Genomic DNA, 24,858 nt, shown 5'->3' with positions numbered 1-24,858 from the left:
CTATTTGGCAGCTTTTGACAGCTACTTTGGAATGGAAGGTGGAAGAGGTTAATGAAATATATTACTGTTGTTTAATCTTTGAAACTCTATAATAATACTTCTAAGAGCAGAGCTCATGTATATCAAAATAACATGCACTGTAATAGTTGTACCAGAAAGATAACTGTTCTCATCTTTGCTGTTGTAGCAGTAAAGAAAGCTACGTGAGACATGTCTAAAGATGACACATACTCTTTGAAGTTTTTCCCACAGATTTTAATTGCTCATCTCTAGTTCACTAAACATCTACTTTCTGCAAATGGTGAAGAATGTTGAGTCCATTTAAGACTGAACAGGTTTTCAAACAGGCAGAATATGAGTGAACAAATTGCATTTTTCTATGGGACACTTGACAGTACAGAAATGAGGAATTTTTCATCCTGAAATATATTGCCAAGAGACCCTGTGGTACATGTTTTTTGTCTGTATTGAAGTGATTTATTTTCCTTAAGCGTTGTGCAAGCATATTGCTCTGAAGTTAAAAATACTTACTCTTCTGTCTTGAAACAAAACATGTGAAAATTCATACAGTAGAAGTGTCCTTAGAATCAAGCATACAAATGAGACATGGTGAAACTCCAGCATAGAAAACTAATATCTAAGAGGAAAGGGGAATCAAGATCAGAAGATAAAAAGCTAGATTTATTCAAAAGTAAAATGGAATTTTTTCATGCATATAAGGGATTGTGATAAAAGTAGCACAAGCAGTTAGCAGTTTATAAAACCAGTTTAAATAAGGAATATTACAAAATCTAACAGATGAGTGTCTTGAAAATTTCATTTTCAATTTCATTTCCCCACATAGAAAAGTCACTAATAAAGCCAAATAAATAAACATTCTTTTATTGCTATACATAATGTAATATTTCATGTATTTTTTTGCTATTTAAACTATTTAGATATTTTCCTCACAAAAAATGAATTATTTCATCACTCTCTTCAACACTACCTCTCCTTTTTTGCCACTACTTCTTGTGTCCTCATAGTCTGTATGTCACAGATTTCTTTTTCTATGGAGTTTTTCAGGTATGTTGCTTGTTCTTCTACCAGCCTGAGAGTAACATGGAAGAAAGTTTTTATTTAGCTGAGCTATCTTAGCAGTATCCCAGTGCACTATTTACTTGTGGAATGATGACAAGATGTTTGAACCAGAGTTATGTTCCTGGTGTCATTAGCTGCTGATATGAAATTGTCAGAACAACCTGGATTCATTTCTGACTTCTGCAAGCACCATGATTTTCCTTTGTTTATGGAAACAATGAATATATCTCTGCTGCCTGCTTGCCCATAAAATGAGTTCATTGAGTGTAAAATTTTATCATACTTGTGAATGGGAGTACTGATTTGGAAGTGTTGTGTGCTGACCTTGCAATCAGTATTTCACCTGCCTGTGGCAGGTGTTGGACATTAAGTTTTTTTTAACGTTTAAAAAGATAACGTTATTTGCAAATAGGACTGAGTAGACAAAAGGAAAACAAATCAAAAGGACTAAACTCACAACTCATTATGTTAGCTGGAGCAGCTATGAACTATTTACTAGTCTCTTCAGCACATTCGAGTGAATCAAAGTAGAAGCACTGGAGTCTGTAAAAATAATCTCTCAAAAGATCAAGTGAGAAATTAAAAAATTATTCCTTTTTTTGGCACTCTTGATACTCTGCTTCTCAGTAAAACAAATCTGGAATGGGTTTATATGTCAAGTTTTAAGTGGTAGTCTCACTAAGTGGAGTAATCAAAACCTAAAGCACAGCTGTCTGTAGGTATGACTCCGTAAACTACTTAAGATTGAACAATAAAAATCCTCAGATCTTAAAATGAAAAGATACCTCTTTTTAACAGAAGCACCTATTAAATTTGGGCTGTAATCCCTTTCACAAACTCCAAATATTGTTTTGAATATTAAAATGTGAATTAGATACTGTTTGGAAAGAGGGCTGGTGGGCATCGTAGCTAATGCAAGCACTCTCCTGTACGGCCAGGATAATTGTGCAGAGGTACAAAAGATTGTTTCAAAATCATCATAGGCAGGTGTTTGCTTTGCTGCCCTTTTCTGGTCCTTTAGGAGATGTTATGGCTATATAGCTTTCAAATGGAGCAGTTCTGTTTGGTTTTTTTTTGTTGTTGTTTTTTGTTTGGGGGTTTTTTTTGCTTGGTTGGTTTGATTTTGGTTTTTTTTGGGGAGGTTGTTTGGGTTTTGTTTTTTTTTTTTTTAATGAAAAGGTTTTTTCAGTGTTGTTTTACTTTAACGGTGCCTTTTTGGCAAAAAGTAAAGTATACTTCAGTTATTCAGATAATAATGATTTTATGGAAATACTTAAAATATGTGGTATCCTTTTCTGTCTTCTTTTTGGTACTGGCAGTGCAAAAAGGTATTATATCAATACAGTGATGCAGCTCAGCTTATGCTAGGTAGAGAACTGCATGAGTGTGTGGCAGGACTGGAAGTCTGACTGGATGAAAGGTTGATGAAGTTCTGTAAATTCCCAGCACTTATATCTGCAAACTAGTGGAAACCTCAAGTGCAGCCTATCAGGAAGCTTCTTGATTCTTGCATGGCTAGAGTGCTCCCACCCCTTACATATTTTTAGGAGAGAGAGAAACTTTGATTCCGTGGTTTGCTGATAATTTTATAATGGAATTGCATTAAACTGAAGTTACATAACCCATAGAAAGATGAGTCAGAGAATAAAAGACACAAACTCTGGTGAGACTGTTCTTCTGAAGTGTTGTGATGCATAGAAAACACTTTTTGCTTGTTACTTGAACTGGTTTTCTGACTCATATATTTCTATGTCATTTACCTGACTAATGAAATATCTTCCGTCTTTTGTTCAAGGATGAAGTTTTCTCTGTAACCATCTCTCCCTTTTTGTTTTTTAAAAAGTTCTTTGTACATGCTTTTCCCCCCCACTTTGTTTTTGGGTTTGTGTTTTTCCTGATAATACATTGACAAAATACCAGGGAAAGATCTCTATGTAAGGAACTGTTCTTTTGGAATAAAAGTTCAGCTTTTCAGAAAGAATGACAATGTACAATGATGTTAGTTTCTCTGTATGTGGTTTTTAGCTACATTATATTTGTGTGCTTGATACAACAATTCCATTTCTTGGTTAGATGCGGTTAATTTTTATATGGTTTCTGGATTGGAGCTCTAAGTATATAGATCAGAAGCACCGAAACTAATCTGTTTCCATACTGGAAAAGACAGTCACTATGCAGAATTACATCAGGTGCAGCTTTCCATTTTATTCATTAATGCTTTTTACTAGAATACTGTCATCTTAAAGACAGAAATTAAGTGATAAATTCTTTAACAATTCACCGTTAATTGCTTCCTATCAATAATTAATATTGTTGCTGTGTTTATTTGCTCATATAATACAAATAAAACCAATGCACTCTACTTCCATTTAGCATGGATATTAAAATCAGTCTTAAACCACACATGCATTCATGCTTGAATCAAATCTGAAACTGTAGCCAGGTTAGGGACCAAAAACTTTGTACCTTTATTTAATCTAATTTTTGGTACAAAGGTAGCATATACTGCAGAAAACTTTTCCTAGCACCTGTGTCTGCAAAGATTTAAGCACAGTGAAAAATTGCTTCAAAATTCTTAAAGTTATAATTTTCTGTTATATGTTTCTATTAATGATAGTCATTCTCTCTCCTTACAGTGCAAATTAGAGTATCAAGCCTGTGTCTCAGGAAAACAAATCTCAGTGAAATGTGAAGGACGTTGCCCTTGCCCTTCTGAAAAATCCACAAATGCAGCCAGAAGTGATAGGAGAGGTGAGTGATGGTAATTCGTGTAATATTTTTAACAGCTGATTTCCAGAAGGAGGTAAGATTTTGCTCGCCAAAGATTACAGTTACCAGAAACACTGATTATTCTTGAATAAAACCAGCTTTATTTTGTTCAAGGTTTTCATTGCCAAGAGTTTTGAAATTGTACCTGTAGTAAAATACCACAGTGTTATCAAATGAGCTGTTGTAGTATGACTTACTGCTGTTCTTATTTTGTTCTTTTATACTCCTTGAGGTTCTTATGGCTTTATTTAAGACAAAGAAAAATTCATTCTTTGCTTCTTCATGTTTTCAGTTGAATATTCAAGAAAACAAAGTGTGATAGAAAAAAATGGAAACTTAAAAGTTCTTGTTACTGGTCATAGGAGCAAGTAGTTCCACTATGGAACTATTAGTAAAGGCTTCATTATATAAATGAGTCAGTTTGACAAGTGCTTGATAGGAATAAATCAGCTTCCTTTTGGACCATGCATGAGAATAGGCTGCTAGAAAATGAAGTTGCTTTGTACTCCTCTTTAGCCATTGGTGCAGCTGAAACAAACTGGTGGGAAAAAAGTGATGGCTAAGCATATTTGTATTTCAGTGGCTCCCAGGAGATTTTGGAAGGTTGTTGTTAAACAAAGCGTGATACCATCTTCCGTGCTTCTGAATAAAGAGCTGTCATAGCATGAGGTTTTAGGGCACCATGGACGTGAATTTGCCAAGAGAAGCATGACTGGAGATCTGCATTTGTTTCTTTCTTTAGACTGATCTCTGTTAAATGCAATTTTTTGTTCTTTCTGTATAGTAACACTTCTGATGAGTAAGCTAAAATCTTTATGCACAAATATAATTGAAAATACAGCAGAATTACTTTTTAAGATTTTTTTTTCCTGTAGCAACCTTATGCTGATAAAAGAAACCAACATTACATTCCTGCATTATGTTAATGTTGGTATTTCACTATAGTTTGCGCTCTTCCAAATGTATTGTGCAAGAGAGTCTTACTGTTTCCATTATAAACTGTAGCTAATGCCAAAACTATTTTTTTTCCTAGTTTAAAAAATAAATTAATGTTCTTTTAACAATGAATAGAGGTGACCACTATAAACATTAAGTTGTATGCAGGCATACAAATCAATTAAAAAACTGCTCTGAAACACTCATTTAGGTCACTTTTTTGGTCTTCAGCAATATAATTGATTGTGTAATTAAATATTAATTGAATATATGTCATTAAATACTTCCTGTGCTGTAACTCCTCTGCAAAATTACAGTGTTTTGATGTTTTCTAAGGCATTAATTTACAGTTTCAAGTAGCACCTTTAAATGAGTAGATAAATCTGTCATTTGCTCGCATTGTCAGACAGAATGAAAAGCACTGGAAGACACAGCACTGTATGGTTAATGTGGCCCCTTTAATAAGATATATAATGTAACCCCAATGTGGTTGCAGTATTCACTAGCAATAATTTCTGCATCTCCAGGATGAATATGGGAATAATTCCTTAACAGTGGGCTTTAAGGGAAATTAAGATAATGAGCTGAAAAGAATCTCTCCGTGAATAGCAGACCTATGATTCTCCAGTGTTAGTCTTTTAATATGGTATCATTGCCCTCAGTTTTTACCAAAACAAGATTAGCGTTTTCTCTGCTGGAAGCTTTTTCAACTGATGCAGTTATTTTTGTCCTTGGTGTGTCCATTCAAGCACATTCTGTTTTTTGTACTCCTGTACTAGAACACTGAAAAAAATATAGAGACAATTTTTTTTTGCTTCAAAAAAATGGAATTGTTTTTAATTAGGATTGAACTCTTCTTGAAGACTTATGCTGCCAAGGGATCAAGATTGCTTGTGCCTAGTTATGTAAAAGAGAAGGAAAAAGGTTCCCATGTGTATGGGAATTAACACTAATCCCATGTTGACAGTATGTCAAGGCAAGCAAAATACAGGGCTTTTCCAAATGCTACATTTTATTGCAACACTGAAATTTGAATATCATTTTTTTACAAGGTCAAAGGCCAGGAGGCTTGAGAAATACAAAAGTGAGCTGAGAATAATTACTGAAATTTCAGCCATTTTTGTGACAATACAAAATTTCTTAAAACGGCAGTTCTTATAGCAGAAGTTATAAGAATACAAGTTTTGTCTTTAAGTAGAACTCCATAAAACATTCTAACAGTTGGACTCTGTGATCTTGGAGATAATTTCCAACCTAAATTATTCTATGTTTCCGTGATTCTAAGCTGTATACACATGTCAGTTGCTTACAAAATTGACGAAACCAAACAGACAAAGTAAGATTATTATTCCTGTTTCAAGGATAACTGAAGTAAGGGTTTCCTAATATACATCCCTTATCTAAGGCAATTGTTCATCTTTTCAGATTAAAAAATTTACTGACTTTTTTGGTGTATCAGGAGAGCAAAGCATGTCAATGAACTTTTCCAGATAAGTCTTGATGTGGAATCCCATACTCCTTTGGGAAGCAAAATTAAACCAGTACTCAGAAAAACAGATTTTCCTTATAAAATTTATGTGAACCTAATCATAAAATCATAGGATTCTCTTAGTTGTAAGTGAATTCTAAAGTTTATCTAATCCATATCTCTGATGAATGCATGAAGCAGATGAAGGTATCTGGGTTTTTGTGAAAGCTGTCTCATTTTACTGATACATTTAGAAACATTGGATCTAATTGATGTTCAGGGGCCCTTAGATTGAATCCATACATGAAAGGGCTAAGAACTTCATCTGGAACTAGATGTGTAAGTTGTTGACAAAACAAAAGGAACAAGCAAAAAAAGACACAATAAAATAAAGATCTTTCTTTGTCATCTCTTTGTTTTGAATTTAGTTTAGAGAAAGCAATGGGTATCATATAAACTATAAACTACAGTAAGCACTCCAATATTGTTTTAGTTCGAGATATTACAAGAAAAAAAAAGATGGACATCTGTCAGTTATTTTGTACTGTTATTTAATTTATATTTAATTCATGATTAATGTAATGTATATTAATACATTTAATTATTGGTGTAGATCAAGAACTATGTTGCCTTTTTTTCTGCAAAAAGAAATAATGCAGTCTGTGGAATATGTGTCTTAGAAAAAAGGATAAAATTTTAACTGCATTTACTTCTTATGTCATTTAATGTGGTATATATAAGGTTTTATATATTTTTTTTTACAATATAATAGCTTATATTTTTTAGCTGACTGAAAGAGCAGTTCTGAAAACTCTTAACTACTGAAAAATCTTAACTCTTAACTTCTGAAAAATCTTAACTCTTAACTTCAAAGGTATCTAAGAAAAGCATTCATTGTAAGTTGTCTTAAATTTGCTCTACTCAAGAGTACATATATTGAGAAAGTTTAATTATTCTTTAATATAAAAAACTTGAGAGAGTGCCTATGTTTTATTTCCATGTTGAGCTACACTAAAACTGTGATAATTGTGTGCTGTGACATGCCAAGGATCCTGCTCTTCCAAACAGAGTATTTCAAAGTGTGCTACAGCATCCTCCTGGATTATCTCTTTGTATATCTTCATCATAGAAATAAGGTTGGGATTCTGCCCTGACACAGAGTCAAGGCAGCTGGCATATGTAGTCTTACCCAAAAGCTCAGAATCAGTTGAAGGTCCTGAAGTTTAAATGGCAAAAGATATGGCATTATGGGTAAAATACTGCATATTCATCAGCTACTAAAATAGAAGAATTTGCTCTCAATAATTTTTGAGTTAATTTCTAATAAATCCTGTGATAAGAGCTCACTTGATATTTTCACTAAAAAAACAGAGATAAGCTTATATTCATGGAAGAAAAAAAAGGGCTTCTCTTTATTTCATCATCTGAGGAGGACTATATAGGTAAGACTGGATGCTTCTATAAACATCATACTCTTTGAATCTAAGCTTTTGCCAGGTGGAATTGAAAAGGCAACTGAAATTGCATGCTGAAAGGATTTCCAGTTAGCATATATGAAAGACTTTAATCATAGAATATAGGTGCTCTCTCAGCTGTATCCTGTTTTGTACTGAGTACTGCCGAATTGTTAATTGCTGTGGAGAGATGAGGATAAGTAACAGTAGGATTAAAGATGCTCTGGATTCTGTTTCATTCTGTGTGCATCAGTGCTTGAAAAGCAAATAGAGGGACAAATAGCAAAACAGGACTCTCCCAAATCCTCTCATTTAATTTGCATAACATCATCTTTTGAATACATGACCTCCACCAGTCTTCACATAGTACAGGTATAGATGCCAAAAAAGAGCTTTTGTTTTGTTTGCATTCAGAGAGTACACTGAATGGTTTCCAGACATAAAAAATAAAGAGATCGAGGGCCAAAAATAATGTTTGTGTTAACTCTTTAATCTCTACTTTGTATTTTTATATATGTGACAAATTTGCAGGAGGTAATTGTCAGCTTTCTCGTCTACTGTTCTTCTTAGCCATACATTTATATTCAATAAAATATTTTATTATGTAATTACTGCTGCAGTTCTATAGAATGCAACATTAAAAGAAAATCTCTATGCATTTTTAGTTGCTTAATTTTCATTAGAAAATTTTACTGATTTTTCTCAAAATAGTCTGTAGCAGAAGCCTGAAATATAAGAGCAAAACTATCAGTGGTATCAGTGGAAGCACTCAAATTAGGAATGTGTCTCATCTGTTCTGGCATATACTGTTTGAGATTGATATCATTTTGTGACAACAAAAATCTAAGCTGGTATGTCTGCTCTTGCCTTTACTACTGGCATCAACATGAATCTTGTCATTGATTTAAATGTAAATAGGCTTTAATATTGTGACTCAGTTTCCTTGTTAGAAGAAAAGACATCATCCATAGGTAAGCTTTCTTACTCGATTATTTCTAAACAGTATTGCTTTGAAACCTTTTATGATTTTAAAGATACTACAAAGCTAAAATGTATTACTGTATATCCATTTTAGTTCTTCAGAAGCTGTTGACTTAGCAGTAAATGCCCATTTTGTTTTCACTGCTTTTTGTTCTAGAATACATAGTTTTCACTTGTGAATCTTAAAGCTGTTCATCTTAGACCTATATTTGTCCAGGTACACAAGCTAAAATATTGGTTTTCCCTTTTTTTAATTCATTATATACATTTACAGTAATGGTGAGCTGTAAGTATAGATTATATATAAATTGAAGCTATTTGAAGATAAAATGAAAATTGATGCATTGTAGATTTTTATACTTTGAAATTTGGTCATCCTAATTCATTAAGGATGAGGGTTTTTTCCCTCTGTTGTATTAAGGGTGAATGATGGACCACTTTTTACTTGATCTTCAATAAGAAGTACTGTTGTTTTATCAGATTTTAGTGCTTTGCTATATATTTTATAAATGCTAGGTTATTTCTGAGATAGCAGGCTAATAATCTTAGCAACAGTTCATTTGTATCTGTAAGTTATTTCTATATCTATGATAAAAAGGAAATATGCTAGCACAAAAATACTGTATTATTGCAATTGTAAGACATCTAAGATTCATTACTGTGTTTGTGTAATAACAGAAATGCAATGGAGCTAATTTGTTTTGTCCTTCAATGTTAAGAAAATTTTCTGCATGAATCTTGTTTATATTTTTGAACTGAATATCTTTTTTGCTTGAGTGATGCTGAGCCAAGTAAAATTGTCATCAGTATCTTCTTTCATTAATCAAACTCTGTTCTTGGACTTTCTAAAAAGAGACCACTCCATCATAATTAGTAGTAATCTACTGTAGTGTGATTGGTAACAATCTAATGTGGTGTAGAATGACAGAGAATGTGTTTGGAATGAGAGTGATCTGACCTATATGCCCACAATCCCCGGTTCCCTCCTCATATAGCCTGAGCTTAGCCAGAACCCACCCACATACCAGGCTTCCTTCCCCTGGAACCCCGGGAAAGACTGGAAAGAAGAGGTATAGGCCACTTGCTGTATATTGTCTATGTGTGATGTGGAAGCAATGAAGGGCCAGTGGAAGTACTTTGAAGGACTGGGGAGATGGAGATGCAGCTGTATAACCTGTTGTTAGACTGTAGAAGTGGCTCCATTTGTCAGTTTTGCTTCAGATGCGTGTTTCTCCTGTAATTTCAAACTTCTGCATGGAACAGTGTGTGTTCAGTTTGTTTTAAACACCTTTATAATTCAAAAAGGATAACTAGAATTGGTTAGTCTATTGGTTGATGATATTTTGGCTAAAAAATTTTTACTTTTGCTTTCTGTTCTTACAGGGATTAAAATATTTGGGAACAAGCGATAGAAATATGTGTCTTACTGAAAAGAAGTGATATGACAAATGCAAGTAGAGCAATGAAGCAGAGACATTCTAGTAAAAAGTATACTATTAATTCAAATCAGAGTGGAGCTGATAGTGTGAAAAAAAGAAAACGAGTAGAATGTGCTTGAACAGTGATTTATATTTTTGTAATTCTCTGCCATGAACTCATAATTGCAGAAGAAATTAAAATTCCATTGAATTTGACTGTTAGAAGGAAGAAGTGAAGGATTAAGGGGAGATTGTCCATCCCATAATAATATAGTTCATATAAAAAAGGCTAGAGTGTATATGCTGTGTTTATGAAAAATAATCCACATAACACTGCAGAACATATTCAAGAATACTTTGAAAAAGGACATTTTATTGTTGCCAGGATTAAGTGTAATCCTTAGAAAGGATTGTTAGCTGAGTGCTTGTTGTCAATATTGCAAAGAGCTACAACACTAAAGGGAAAACAGGAATATTACATACCTATCACTGGAAACAACTCTTTGCTCACAGTTCCAAGTGCCTTTGCAACAGCAGTCTACCCTAAAATGACCTTGTCTTTGCTCTTTATTTCTTTATTTGGACTGCTTTGTTATTTCCAAGTCCTTCCACTTTTATGACTGCTTTTAAAAGCCTTGGGTACTCAAGCTATGCAGCTTTGACAAATTCAGGTATGTATATCATATCCACAAATTTACTTTTAAATGGAAAAGGCTGAGGTCTCAAGGCTGTGGAAATCGGTTCTAGCCTGCTGTGGTGAGCTGCCCTTCAAGAAGTTGCTTCTCACATTTCTTCTGTTAACAGCAAACAAGCACATAACTGGAGATCTAGCCCTGTGTTCAAGTATTTGTGTAATGCAGTTTTGGATTTCTAAAATAATGTTAGTGTCGCATCTCTGCTCACTGTGTATTTTTAATCACAGGATGCCGAGGTCAGGCATGTCCTGTGCTAGTTGTGGCTTACAAAACAAGTGTGTATGTCTGAGAAGGTGGGCACAGCTGGAATTCCTCAGTGACCTTGTCCATCCTATGCACAGGAAGCAATTTCAAGGTGAACTTTCCAGACTTCCTTTCGAGTAAAACTAGCTAGTTCACTACAAATAAGTGTATTACACACGTGGGATGGACACTTAGAATAATGCATTGCCTGTTTTGTAATCCTTGATTTCTGTGGGGCTGTTCAGACACTCAGAGCCATTTAGACCCTCTGGTTCTTTTTAGGTAAAGACTCAATATATGCAAGATGAGTAATTAGTCATTCAGAGTTGTTTTCTTACTACTACAAAGTAATATATACCTTTAGTATATACTCTTCATATACTGCTCACAGAGGAAAAGATTTCTCTATAGGAAGGAGGTTGCTTTAAAATGATTTGTTATGAAAATTTTGATTAGCTTTGTTGATTTCTCTATTTCCTTTCCCCCTATGTTTTAGTAGGGGGAGAAAACCCAAAGAACTCACATGGTGAATATGTCTTTAGAGGCAAAAAAGTTAACCTTCAGTGTATCAGCCTGTGGTTTTGTGCTGCTGCAGTTTTAAGAGAGTTAGACAAGCTAACCTGTTGATGAAAGAAGATAATAAATGCTGTTTCATTTTGTGTTTTATAATCATTAATTTTCACTTAGGTCTTTAAACAATTAATGAACAAAGTCAGTCCTAGAGTCCCTGAAACACTCAAATTATTTGGAAAGTTTAGTCTGTGTAGCACAACAAACTCTCTTAATAAACTATTATAGGTATTCATGAGATCATGCTTTTTATAGGATATATTCATTATTTTCTTTTGCTCTCTGCCAACCAGCTTTCATAGATTGTAAAGCTGGAAGCTTAAATATAGTCCAGACCATTAAAATGGTGTTGCATTCGATTATAATGGCTATAATTGCCTTAATTATGTAAATGAAGGGGCCTTGCCAATCTTACAATACATTAAAGGCTTTAGAAGTATGTCACAGTAGTTGTATTGAAATAAATAACCAAAAGAGATGCAGATGATATGCTGAATATCTGGATCAGCATTGTCTTTCTGTTAATGCAGTGTAAAATAAGCTAACAGGATGCTGCTATATTTGCATCTTCATTACTGATGTAATGGTAATTTTTTTTTACTGATACTGTTTTTATACTATCAATATGCAGTAATATTTAAAAGTCTTTCATTACTCATCAATAGGAGATAACAATAAGAGAAAATCCTCTTTTTTTTTTTTTAAATCAGGTAATTCTTTTTGACTAGTTTATTTGCCCCTCCTTATTTTTGCTGATTTTGTAACCTGATTCTGACTTATTTTTTCCTGTAATTATATCAGAACTTTTTGGACAGTGAAGCTATTTGAGATCCTTAGGGAGCTCAGGAATGGACTGATGATGGTGCAGTAGTGTCCTGAAGGAGTGTTGGATCTGTGAGACTCACTGAGTTGTCTTCAAGTAGGATGTAAACCCAGTGGTATTGAAAGAACATGTGATACCCTTTTTGCAACCGGTTCTCAGTAACATTAATTGAATCTTTAGTATTTCAATTTCCTATTTACTTTACTACTTCAACTGTGCTATCTGTGCTCCATCTTAAATAGTTGCAGTATCGCTTTTCTGAAGTGACTGTTCTAATAGCTGCTAGAATTTTGATATTTTGTTTAAAATATCAAAGTCCTTTAGAAGACAGGGATTAAAAAGTCTGGTTTTGGCAGCTATTGCTAATGTTTCTATAGTTGCTACACAAAAATTGACAGAAATAAAATGTGCTAATTACAGCATCAATATCCTGGTGATATGGTTGCCCTTTCTAAATTTTTTTTTTTTTTTTAACAAGCGTGTTGGGTCTCATTTATTCTTTGAAGCTGATCTCTGTCATAGTAACTAATTTCTACTTGAGCTAACTTTTAAGCAAATATTCCAATAATTCATTATGCAAGGAAAAAATTTTACTTGGTATCAGCATGTCCCTACGTGGTTACACAATGTCTTCTTTCTTTCAGTAGTTAAAATATAATCAGTTAATTTCAATAGTTAAAATATAATTACACATAAAAGTACAAGTTTTCTCTAAGAAAAACCTTTCTCACTTCTCTTGAGCATACAGACAGAACAATACTGATTTACTGTTTCACTTTTACTCTTTTTGTATAAATATTTGAACGCTCTTTCACAATTGAAAACCTTTATTCTCTTGGTTGGTGTAATGTTTTGAGGCACTACTGGAATGGTTTGTGCCTAGTGTGTATTCACTGATGCTCTGAAAATGTCTGTGTTTTAAAAGTATGATGACACCTAGGCCATGTTCACATCATCTGATTATCCTACTCATTTCAAGCTGTGATAATTTCTAAAAGTTTGAAATGATGATACGATGCTAAAAAGAGATTTTACAGTTTCATCCTCTCCAGGACAATCCTTACATACTTCGGACTGTCTTTGAAAATACATTTTCCTTTTCCTTAAAAAAAAAAAAAATCCTTACTTTCTATGCAAAATTATCATTTTACAACTCTTGCTAGCTTTGAGTCTTCATGTAAGTTACTATAGTTTTACTCAGAGTCCTGGCAAGGAAATTTAAACAAATATGCACTAGTGTCAGCAAGATCTAAATCTATTTCAGGTGATACATTTTTATATCTTGACTGTTTTTACTGCCAAGAAGGCAGATTTTATATTGGTAAATAAAAATTTTTTTTGTATTGTTGATGAATCAGCATTATGAAAAAATATATTAATGAAATTATTAAATTCTACATGCCTTAAATTATAATAATTACCCAACAGTGTTGCATTTTATCTGCATCACAAAATACAATATTTAATTTTATTTTTTCTTGATATCTTAATTTTATATCCCAGATGCAGACTACTTTACATGTCAGAAATCTGCTAAATAAAACATTTAAGTCTTCATGGAAAATTAAAAACCCAACTTCTGCCCTGAAGGCACCGTGGTCCATGAAATTAGCTGTGGCATCTGTTTTAACTGTTGTTCCTGCTGATACTGCAAGATCAAGTGCTACAGCCACCTTGCATGCAGGCATCAGCAGTTGTTCAGTTGTGTCAAATTGTAAGCTTTGGCTCATTAGCATGGTGGCACCTTTATAATAGTCTGAATGCTAAATGAAAAGCATTTGGCTTTAAAACATAACACCCCCTAAAATTAAATGGCTTTGAAAAACAAGTTTGTATTGTGATTTGCTAGTACTGAAATATGTTTTTGTAGGAAGAAAAAAACGAGTCTCTGCTAAGAGTACATGGCAAGTCATAAGAAATCCTGGATTGATAGATCTTTAATGATAATTCTTGTCAAAACTATTTGCATTATTTATGCTCTTTAAATAGAAGTTTATTATAAATTCCAGAGAATAGTAGTAGAGCATGAAACATTTAAAAAGAGATTTGTAAAGCCAGCTTTGAAGGAAACTAAGTAAATTAAGATGGCTTTGTTCTGTTTGGTCTCTTCAGCAGAGTTGTCTTCTTTTCTGAGATTAGGTGTAGATGAAAGTTTCAAGCAAGTTTGTATCACAGTTTACTATGTCTCATAGGAATCTGATTTTTTGGGTCTAGTTTTTCTTTTAAGGTCAGTATTTGAAGTTGATTACCCTCCGTAGTATTTCTCTCTACACAGTTTAAAAGGATTAAAAGATACTTCTGAGATAGATGCCACTAATAAGCTGTTATTATTTAGTTACCTTCTTTCAAAAGGTTTAGCTTCAGCAGAGGAATACCAAAAGAGTGTATAGTTTTAAAAAAGCGAACAGAGTACACTTGCAGCTTAGAAAAAACAAAGAAGATAGTATTACTCTTTCTGTGTTGTATTTCACCCTGTTTGAATCTGTCAAAGAGGAAAAAAACCATAGTTTATACAAGTATATTCAAGTCAGTTGGGATATTTCTGACAGTTTAATTGGTCATTGGATCATAACTAGACTCTGTAGAAAGTAGGATACATAAAATTAGGAAAGCAAGTTTAAAAGAAAATTACTACAGATTGGACTAATTTAGGAAGCATTGTCCACCAGCTCTAAAGACTACTGGTAGGTAGTTTAAAAGTATTTTTTCTGAGTCAAAAGCTGAAAATAGCCAACAGTATGAAGTGTGTCAAGGCTAAAGGATGCAAGCAGTTGTCAGAGATGAGCATTTGTGACAATTTGCTACCTAGAAAAAGAAAGCTAAAGATCAATTCAGTTATTCACAAGATTATTGTGTACATGTGTTTATTTCTTGACATCTCTAGAATTTCATTCTTTAGAGTTAAAGTTAGATTTTGTAACTCAAGCACTGATTTACCATGTCGGTAGTTCATCCAGATAGTCATGTAATTGTGAGTGAGAGCTCTCACTGTATGTAAGGATTAGCAGCCTGGACCTGTTACAGCAAGCACCTTTGTAATGTTTGTTTGTGGGCAACCTGAATCCTGTCATGTAAGATGCAGTGGTCACGTTTACCCGTAGAACCAGACTGTCTTGATATCCTTAACATACAGCATGTGGGGTTCTTAGAATTTCATTGATGCGAGTGATGTATGGGGCTGATTTCTTTAGCTTGTTGAAAAAAGTTCTCAGACAGGCATTTAGCATGCAATATTGAGTAAATATAGTAATTCAGCTTTCTAGCTGGAGTATATCCCCTTTCTGGAGAACATCCTAATTTTCTTGTGCGGAAGAACTATATATTACTACTTTCTTTGTCTTTGTCCTTTCTATAGGCCACTTTGTACTGTTTTGCACATACTATGTAACACTTCATTCTGCAAGTAATTAAGTCTAAGGTATTAGTCTTTGTAAGTTAGGGTAGGATAGTTAATGATAAGCATTGTTACTCATTTATCTTGTTTAATTTGCTATTTTAGTTTGTTGATATTATTTGAAGTTACTTCAGTCTTCCACATAAAGATTTGTAATAAGTGATACCCATAAACATATTTCCTTTTTTTTTCTTTTTTAATTTAAGCTATTTCTAAATTCCTCCAATGTGTTGTGTAACAACAGACTTTGTATGACCAGGATATCAGGCTTCTGATTTGCTCCATTTCTCTTTTCAAAACCAGAAACAAGTACAGAAATAAGCTTGAAGGCGTGGTGTGCGGAGGTGGAAAACTTCATTTAGTGTAAAAGGAGACAGGAATACCTTTTTTCCTCAAAATAACCTGTGCAACTAACACAGAGAATCTTAACAAAGATCCAGTAAATGAAGACTTAAACTAACTGTCTCTTGAGTTGATCTTTGTTGAGATGTTTGAAATTATCAGTAAAATAGTTTGCTACCAAACTTTCACCAGGCTACACACCAGTATTACAGAATCACAGACTCACCTAATGGTTGAGATTGGAAGTGACCTCTGGAGGTCATCTTGTCCAACCCCCTTGCTCATGCACAGCCACCTAGAACAGGTTGCTCAGAACCATGTCTAGACAACTTTTGAATATCTCAGAGGATGGAGCCTCTCTGAACAACCTGTGCAAGTGCTCAGTTACTCTCAAAATGAAAAAACGTTTCGTCATGTTCAGCAGAAACCTCCTGTGTTTCACTTTGTGGTCACTGCTTCTTGCCCTGTCACTGGGAACCACTGAAAAAAGCCTGGTTCCATTTTTATGTTCTCCCTCCAGGTATTTATATACATTGATAAGATTCCCTTGAGTTTTCTTCTCCAGGGAAAGCGGTCCAAATGCTTTCAACATTTCATCATGTGAGATTTTGTTGATTCACAAAATGTAAAACAAAACGTGCACATTTTAATTAGCTAACCAAAGTTGTCTCACTATCATAATAGAATCTCAGGACTGATTTTGTCATATTCAGTGACAATTAGTGAGACAATTTGGTTAGCTGTGAAGACCTGTGAAAGAGAAAAAGCTTCAAAAAGTGGTCTGAGAACTATAGCATATATATCTATACTTAAAAAACACTAAACTTAGTTCATTGTGCTTCTGCATGCAAATGAGTATTTTTCTTCTTTAGCCAAAATACAGAGAGAGAAATACAATCTGATCTGGCATTTTTGAGGAACAAGTTGAGCAATGTGTAGCTTAGCATATAGTGTAAAATGTAGTCATGAAAATGTGATTTTTAACTCCAAATACATTTATCACAAAAAATTCTTTGTAATTTCGAAGTGATGATGTAAATTCATAAATTTCCTAGAAAACTTCACACAATTTACAGTGATTCTAGATTTATATGTTAGCTTATGTCAGAGTTCCTATTTAAGAGAAATGTCTTCAAAAAAATATTGTTTGCTTACATGCACACACAATGCAGAAGTCTATAATGCTTCACATATATATATGTATATATATATATACACACGCTATATGTATGAGGCACCTAGAACACTGAAACTATTCTGTGAAATTGAGCACTGTGATTTATTTTGGAAGGTAACATAGTCATATACAAGATAGACAGAAAAGTACAATCAGTAGTAGTAGTCTAGAAACCGAACATATTTTCCAGAACATGAGCTCATAAAAAGTCTTGCAGATCATAAAGCCTGCAAAACAGCCTTCACTTTCCATCTACTTCAGGCCCAGTGATGTAACATTCAATTTAATCCGACATAAGCTTTTTAATAGGGTAATGATTTATTCTTGACATTTGGACAAAGGACACAAGGAGCCTTGGAAGTAATTTTTAAATTCCTAGCTATATATATATATATATTTATATCTAGAAGAAAGTTGAGGATAAGTGTAAGGATAAAATTATACTGAATTTCATTACCACAGAGGTCATCGAATAATTGCACAATCTACTATTCCTTTTTTCCGTTACTCTACCTCTAAGCAGGATTTCTTCAGACTGGAAGAATGTTTCTTTTGCAGTTTAGGACTTTCATAATGGAAATAGAAATGCATATATCCATTAAGAAGGCATTTGCAAAGAGACTGACGGTGTTGGCATACATTTGTTAAGCCCTAAGCCAGTCCATGTGTGCAGATCACCTGCACTGCATATACAGTGAGTTTGGTGTATCCCAGAGGCTTGCAGTTTAATGCAGAACTGTATACCCTTCTGGGAGAGCTGAACATGAAATGGTCTGATCAGAGCTTCTGATCTTGTTCTCATATAATCGGAAATTCTTTTTTACTTCCAGAGTTTTGGGGTAAATAAAAACCAGCATTTTAAAAAAACTGAAATATGGGAACTTTTTTCCTATATTGTTGAGCAGTTTGTTTCAGTGCACCACATGGACATGGATCATTATGTTATGTAAAATAAAAGTGCATATAAAATCCTTATCAAGCATTATAAGTGCTCATCAGTGTTATTCTGAACAATGAAAAATTCCTTCTGCAGTGGAAGCCAAACAGTAACTGTGAAAACAAAGTGTATCTGCCTATTGCAATCTTCATAGATGACCTATTTTTTGCTATCAGCGTCTCAGTGTTAGACTGCATTATTTAATTTTTTTAAAACTTTGAATTTCTTAACCTGTAACATCAGGCCATACAAAAAAGGGACTATTTCCTTTCTTCTTTCAATACTACGAGAGAAAAAGTTTATATGCGGACTCAAAAATTACACATAACAGTATTCATTTTCTTTGTAGTGATTGCATAAATGTCAGTCAATTAATTTAGATTAAAATGTTCAGCATCTTACCTTTCTGTAAAAATGTTTTACATTTTAGTATTTTCAAAAAAAGAATAAATACTATTTCGGTCCAGAAAAAAAAATCACTCAGTTAAACAGTATGAAAGATATGAAATGATGAAAGGTGTTCTGTTACGGAAACATGTGCTGACTGACAAATAACTTCTTTTCACGGAAAAATTTTCAAGACCAAAGTGATTAAATGGGACACCTGGATTATGTGCTGTACAAGTAAATATAAATAAGGTGTGGCTCATTAGCTCTTGACACTTCAAAATGTGAGGAAGTAAGGAAAAAAGCAACCTAGAAAGGGAAAAGGGTAAAAAAGAAAATGTGAATAGCAAGGAGATGATGATTCTTTATTATGCCTTAAGCTTGGGAGTTTTGTGCAGCGTTTTGTGCCCACCAGGCAGGTGCTTGACTGCTGCCTTATATAGGTAGAAGAGAGGAGAAGACCTCATTATTTTTTTATGTTTAGATTGAAACTATATGTTTCTATCTTCTGCTGAATGGGTGACCTGGTTTTTGTTTTGTTTTGGGGAGTTTCTCTGTGTGTGTAGAAAATGAGAAACAAATCAAATCTAGATACCTTATGTACCTAGTTGACTACCTTTCAGAAAGACTTTGGAGAGTTTGTGTAAATTGCTCCCCTGTGGGACATTATCACTGCCTGTATCCTCAGGAAGTTTCTTGTAATTATCATCACCGCTGAGTGACTGAGTAATCAGAGGAGCTGTTGCCTACATCTTCTTCACAGGTGGTTGATGTCAGTGTCTTTTGAAAATGTCAGGGTTTCTGTTTCCTTGTTTATTAATTCCTTCTAAGATACTTACCTAACTCTCAGGCATTTTTGGACTTAAAGAATTGACTAGGCATTCAGTGCTCATTTATTTTGTTTTGATAAGCTGTTTGTTTGCATCAGATATTTTACACAGCAGTTTCATGGTGGTAGCAGGTGTGGTTTTGACTTCTATGGACCAGGTGTTGTACACTGGTATTATTTGGATGAAGTTCCTTCATGCTGACTAATACTGAGAGAAACAGTATTGCTAAGTAACACTGGACACAAGTTTAAATTGGGAGAGGACTGGCGGGAGAGCAGCCCTGCAGAGAGGCATCTGGGGGTGCTGATGGGCAGCAGCTCAGTGTGAGTCAGCAGCGTGTCCAGGCAGCCCAGGGGGCAAAGCCCATCCTGAGGAGCATCAAGCATGGCACAAACAGCCAGTCAGCAGAGGTGACTGTGCCACTGCATTCAGCCTTGGGGTGGCTTCTCCTGGAGTGCTGCGTGCGGGTCTGGGCCCCACAGTTCAAGATGGATGTGAAAATCCTTGGCTGCGTCCAGAGGAAGAAAACAGAGCTAGTGACAGGATGGAAGGAATTTGTGTAAAAAATAGACATAATTTCACATTATAAATATTCCTTACTGCTCTTACTAGGATGTCTTAAAAACCATTATCAGCAGGCATTTGGTTATTTCTTAAAGTAATTAAAATATTGGTTTTGTTTTGAAGTCTCAGCTACTGATGCATTATTTTCAGATTCTTGCTGATGTCACAGTCGCTGTTCTGGACTGCTTGCAAAATCTGTGGAAGTGTAAACACAGTGATGCTGTTAGTATGGCCAATAGTTTTGAAGTCTCAGATGCGGTAGTGAAGAGGTTCACAGTTGATGACATTTGGCAGTTCTTTTCAGCTGTAGGCAGTGGTGTTGATAATCAGCACATCCAGTTAGTTCAAATACCTTTCATGGCTTATGATTAACAAGTAAAACTATAACTGAATACATTATTGCCTGGCATCTCTAATTGCCCATACTCTTTTTGTCTTGACAGGTTCTTAATCACCATATGGAGAAACAGTATGCATTCTAATTATATCGATTTTGTCTAAAATACAATACATTGTCTTGAATAGATTTTTTTCAAAAAATAATGTCATTTTTTTAAACAAAAAGGTTATATTTTTCTTTACTTTTACATGTTGTAAAACTTACAACATGTAATTTTTCATTGTGAAAAATGTCAACAAAATTGTTTAAAAAAAATAACTGTGTTGATCAATGTGAGAATTCCCTTCCTCTTCAAAAAACCAAGTAGCTGGTCTAGACAGCACCAAAGTGGGCTGTCCAGTGACAGCACCAAAGTACTGGCTGTACTGAAATCAGCAAGAATATTACTACTGATTTCAATATGATAAGTATTTTAGGATAGCTTTTTTCTGTTTTGTGTACACATGGTGTTGATTTGTGCCTACTATAAGCAGTTCCTTTCAAAAACTTCTGTGCTTGCAAAGTAGCCATGCAGATAGACTGCATGCAGGTAGACAGTAGTCTCATGCAAAAAAACTGCAGTTGGAAAAGAAGCATTTCCTGAAACCTGTCATGACTAGTATATTTCTTCTTATACTAAACATGACATGGTCTCCATATCTGGACCACAAATTTGGGGGTGAAGGAATACAGTAGGGCACATAAGGGTATATTCCCACTTAAAATAATGTATCTCATTGCTTTGCTCCTTGACTTTGTCCTTCGTTATCCACACTGTTAGTTCAGTGACAGATTCTCTGCTGAGGTAAAGTAGCTGTTCCCTTTTCAGACGTACTTCTGGGAATAGTTTTCTCCATGGACTTCTTCCTGCAGACTGTATGAATAAAAAAGCAACAGATTTATAGTCCTTTAACTTGCAAATAAATGGTATTCTATCAGACATTGTACCCTCCAATATTTTCACACATTCACATGCCTCACCAGTGCATGCTTCTTATATCCTTATTACTTATTTATAAAACAGCACTGAACAAGTTTCCTCTTCCTCTCCAGAAATAGTAATTGTAATTCAGTAGGATCACTGTTGGTAATACAGGATTTTTGGATTTAAAAGATGTATAAGGAATAACCACATTAAAAATTACCAAGGCTAAATAAATTTATATTGCCATGAATATTCATATACAGCTCATAAAAATTCCCTGATCTACATAAGACATTAATGAACAATCCATTTAGTGTTCAGTGCAGAGACTAGCAAAACATAATTGCACTTTGCTAACATATTTCATATATGCATTTGTAAACATTTTGGATGTTGGTACCCTAATCATATCTTTTTTAACTCATTACTTTCTGCATTTCTCCTTCAACTTTTGATTAGTGAATTTGTGTGGAGACACAGCTGCAGATTTGCAGATTACATTTACTTAAGTAATGTTCTCATTTCATTGGTGTGGTGATACAGTGTAGTAGAGTTTGCATCCCACTGCATATGGTTCGGGTGCCAGGGAAATTGGGTCTTGCTGTTACATTGCTGTATAATGGATTAACTGTCATAGGTTTCTTCAGTAGTAGAGAAAGAGCTTGTCTACCTCTGTTGGCCTCACTTTAGGGAAGACACAAATAGCTAGTTAGATTGGAGTGATTCTACCCTCTCAGTCCTCACTGAAAGGTCTAAAGGCAACTGTGCTCTTCAGTGAACAATTTAAGGTGATTAAGAGCAATTTTAGTGATTAAACATTCAAGAAGAACACACAGGCAAATGGTTAGGGTAAGTACAAAGTGGTTTAAAGCATCAGATCACAATCTAAATACAAAAAGAAGAAAATTACTGCAATGCAGCCTTGGATCTGTTAGACTTAATTGGGATCCGATAGGATGTACAATTCCTTTATGCCAGATACTTGCAGAACAGAGTGTAGTTAATTTCTACAATCTAATGGTAAGATTGATGGAGAGATAGACAACAGGTTAGCAAAGGCATATAGTGCCGTTGGAAAGCTTCATAAAAGAGTTTGGCGAAATAAACACTTGAAGAAAAGTACAAAGATCAGTGTTTACAGAGCCATAGTGCTGTCTGCTCTCTTATATGGATCATCTGCCGCCACCACCTGCAACTCCTAGAATGCTTCCATCAACGCTGCCTCCGTACAGTCCTAAACATCCACTGGTCAGATTATGTGACCAATACTTCTGTTCTAGAACAAGCAGCAGTCACAGGTATTGAGGCCATGTTACTGAGAACACAGCTGTGATGGGCAGGACACGTCTCCAGGATGAAGGACCATCGCCTCCCTAAGATCTTGCTTTATGGTGAACTTGCCACCGGCTGCCACAAGAGAGGAGCCCCGAAGAGAAGATACAAGGACTCCCTGAAACAACATCTCTGCCTTGGCCATATTGACCAACATAACTGGTCTACTCTGGCCTCCAGTCGGGAGGCCTGGAGACACACCATCTATAACGCTGCTGATACTTTTGAGAAAGCACGCAGGATCACCCTTGAGGAGAAAAGCCAACGCAGAAAGAATCATGTCTTGCAGAATATGCCATCTAAGGAGTCTTTCTGCTGTGCCTTTTGCAACCGGACGTGTCTATCTCTTATTGGCCTTTTTAGCCACCAGCGCGCTCATAACAAACGTGGGTAGAGCCCTCCTCAAATCTTTGTTTGTGAAGCCTAGCCATGATGATGATAATTTCTACTAATTGGTAATTCTTGAGCACAGTGTTCAATTCTGCTGTCCTTCTCTGCCAGAGAAGAAGTGCAAACCAGTAGACAGTCATAGTGAGACACAATGATAATTTTCTCTCACAATAGAAAGAAGGGTCTATCAGTCCCTTCCAGGTTCTGTGTGCATAGTTGCCTGATATGGTAGACTTTCAAAGTCTCTTATCAGCACCGAACATTTCTGATTTCAGGAAATAGCTATTTTAAAAGACTGAAATAATATATACATATTTTTAAGTTTTCTTTGTAAAGAGCATTGTCCAGGGACCCTTTTATCTTTGTCTGCTGTGATTCAAAGGGTTGCATGTCAAATGCAGTAAGTCTTTGCAGGACTCTGTCAGTCATGACCTTGAAGGGAAGAATGTCCAGACTTTGTACCAGGGCTGTGTAGTGCTTTCAGGAATCCTTAAAACTGAATTTGGAAAATGACAGCACTTTTGGGATATGGCTGTCTGAAAAGCTTTCACCGCTAAGAGTGGAATATCTCTTTGCTATCTTTTTTTTGCTGTCTTCATTACTATGCAATGTACAGATTAATAACATAATTTTCATCCTCAGAAATTAATAGTTCAGAATAACAGAGCATGATGAGAAATAACCAACACTAAAGGTTAGCAGCAGTTAGCAAAGGAAGACTTATATGTATATTGACTATGCTTCAGAAAATAAATTAGCAAATTCCACAATAGGTCTGTGGTACTTCTGGCAGACTAAGAAATTAGTATTGTCTTATTTAATTGCAATACTTTTGTAATTTTATATATTTTAAGTTGAAGATAGTATCTTGACACATAATTCTGTATGTTGTAGTTACTACTTTTTTTCCTGCACTCAGACATCATTGTTATATTTAAATGTGAAGTGTTAAAAACTAGGAGGACACAAAAAGATCAGATTTATTTTATGAAAATGTAATTTAATTGAAATAGTTTTGAATTTTATGAAACATTAATCATGAGTGGAATGTGAGTATGGAACATTAATTTGAAGCAGTAAGAATAAGCAGCTGCAGTTCCCTGATACGGTATCTGCAGCATTTGTATTAATTATCTCATAACATAGACTAAGTGAAGTAGAAAATTCATTATGTTTAGTTAAATAGTAAGGAAATCAGAATGCTTTTATTTGTTAATTTCAAGGTATCTTCCAAAAAGCACTGGCCCTAGAGGTAACAGATGGCTAATAAACATCAGCTTATAAAAATAGAAATATACATATGAAAATTTTCAGTTTACAGCCTTTCAAAAAAACCCAAACAAACAATAAAAAAACCCAAACCAAACTCTTCTAACTGTACACATGGGACTGTAAAAAGATGACTGAAATGACTGTCCCATCCTTTAGCTACAGGTTTGAAGGGATTTTTGTCCTTCTGTCAAATCTATTGGGTTTTGCTACTACATTTCATTTTGCTATATGTTACTTGTCCCATTTGTATCAGATGTTGCAGAGCTAGAAATGCTGCCCTATATTGCAGGAACTGTAAGATCACTTGCATACAATTCTGAGACATTTAGAGTTAGCCAAATGGGTACTAGCCCTTATTCTGGAGCCATCAATTTTCAATTCAAGCAATATGAGTTCGTCAGGGCTAAATTCATAAACCTAGGCAGACTGGCAGCCTTCTAGGGTACTGATGCTGAGCAGGTATGCTTGTCATAATGTTCCAGTTTACTATAG

General features: G+C 34.7%; 1 protein-coding gene across 2 annotated transcripts in view; it reads left to right on the top strand.

Annotated features, from left to right (window-relative positions):
• SPOCK3 (SPARC (osteonectin), cwcv and kazal like domains proteoglycan 3) overlaps positions 1–24,858 on the top strand; it is a 185,071-nt gene that overhangs the window by 134,434 nt on the left and 25,779 nt on the right. For both annotated transcript variants that reach the window (XM_064652419.1, XM_064652418.1), the window contains one exon: positions 3,717–3,831. In XM_064652419.1, the coding sequence (XP_064508489.1) occupies positions 3,717–3,831 (115 nt within the window). The remainder of the gene's footprint in view (positions 1–3,716; positions 3,832–24,858) is intronic.

This window comes from Pseudopipra pipra, chromosome 4, assembly GCF_036250125.1.
Source record: "Pseudopipra pipra isolate bDixPip1 chromosome 4, bDixPip1.hap1, whole genome shotgun sequence".
Lineage (NCBI taxonomy): Eukaryota > Metazoa > Chordata > Aves > Passeriformes > Pipridae > Pseudopipra > Pseudopipra pipra.
The sequence above is the reverse complement of the archived record's forward strand: the minus strand, read 5'-3'. Positions and strand labels throughout refer to the sequence as shown.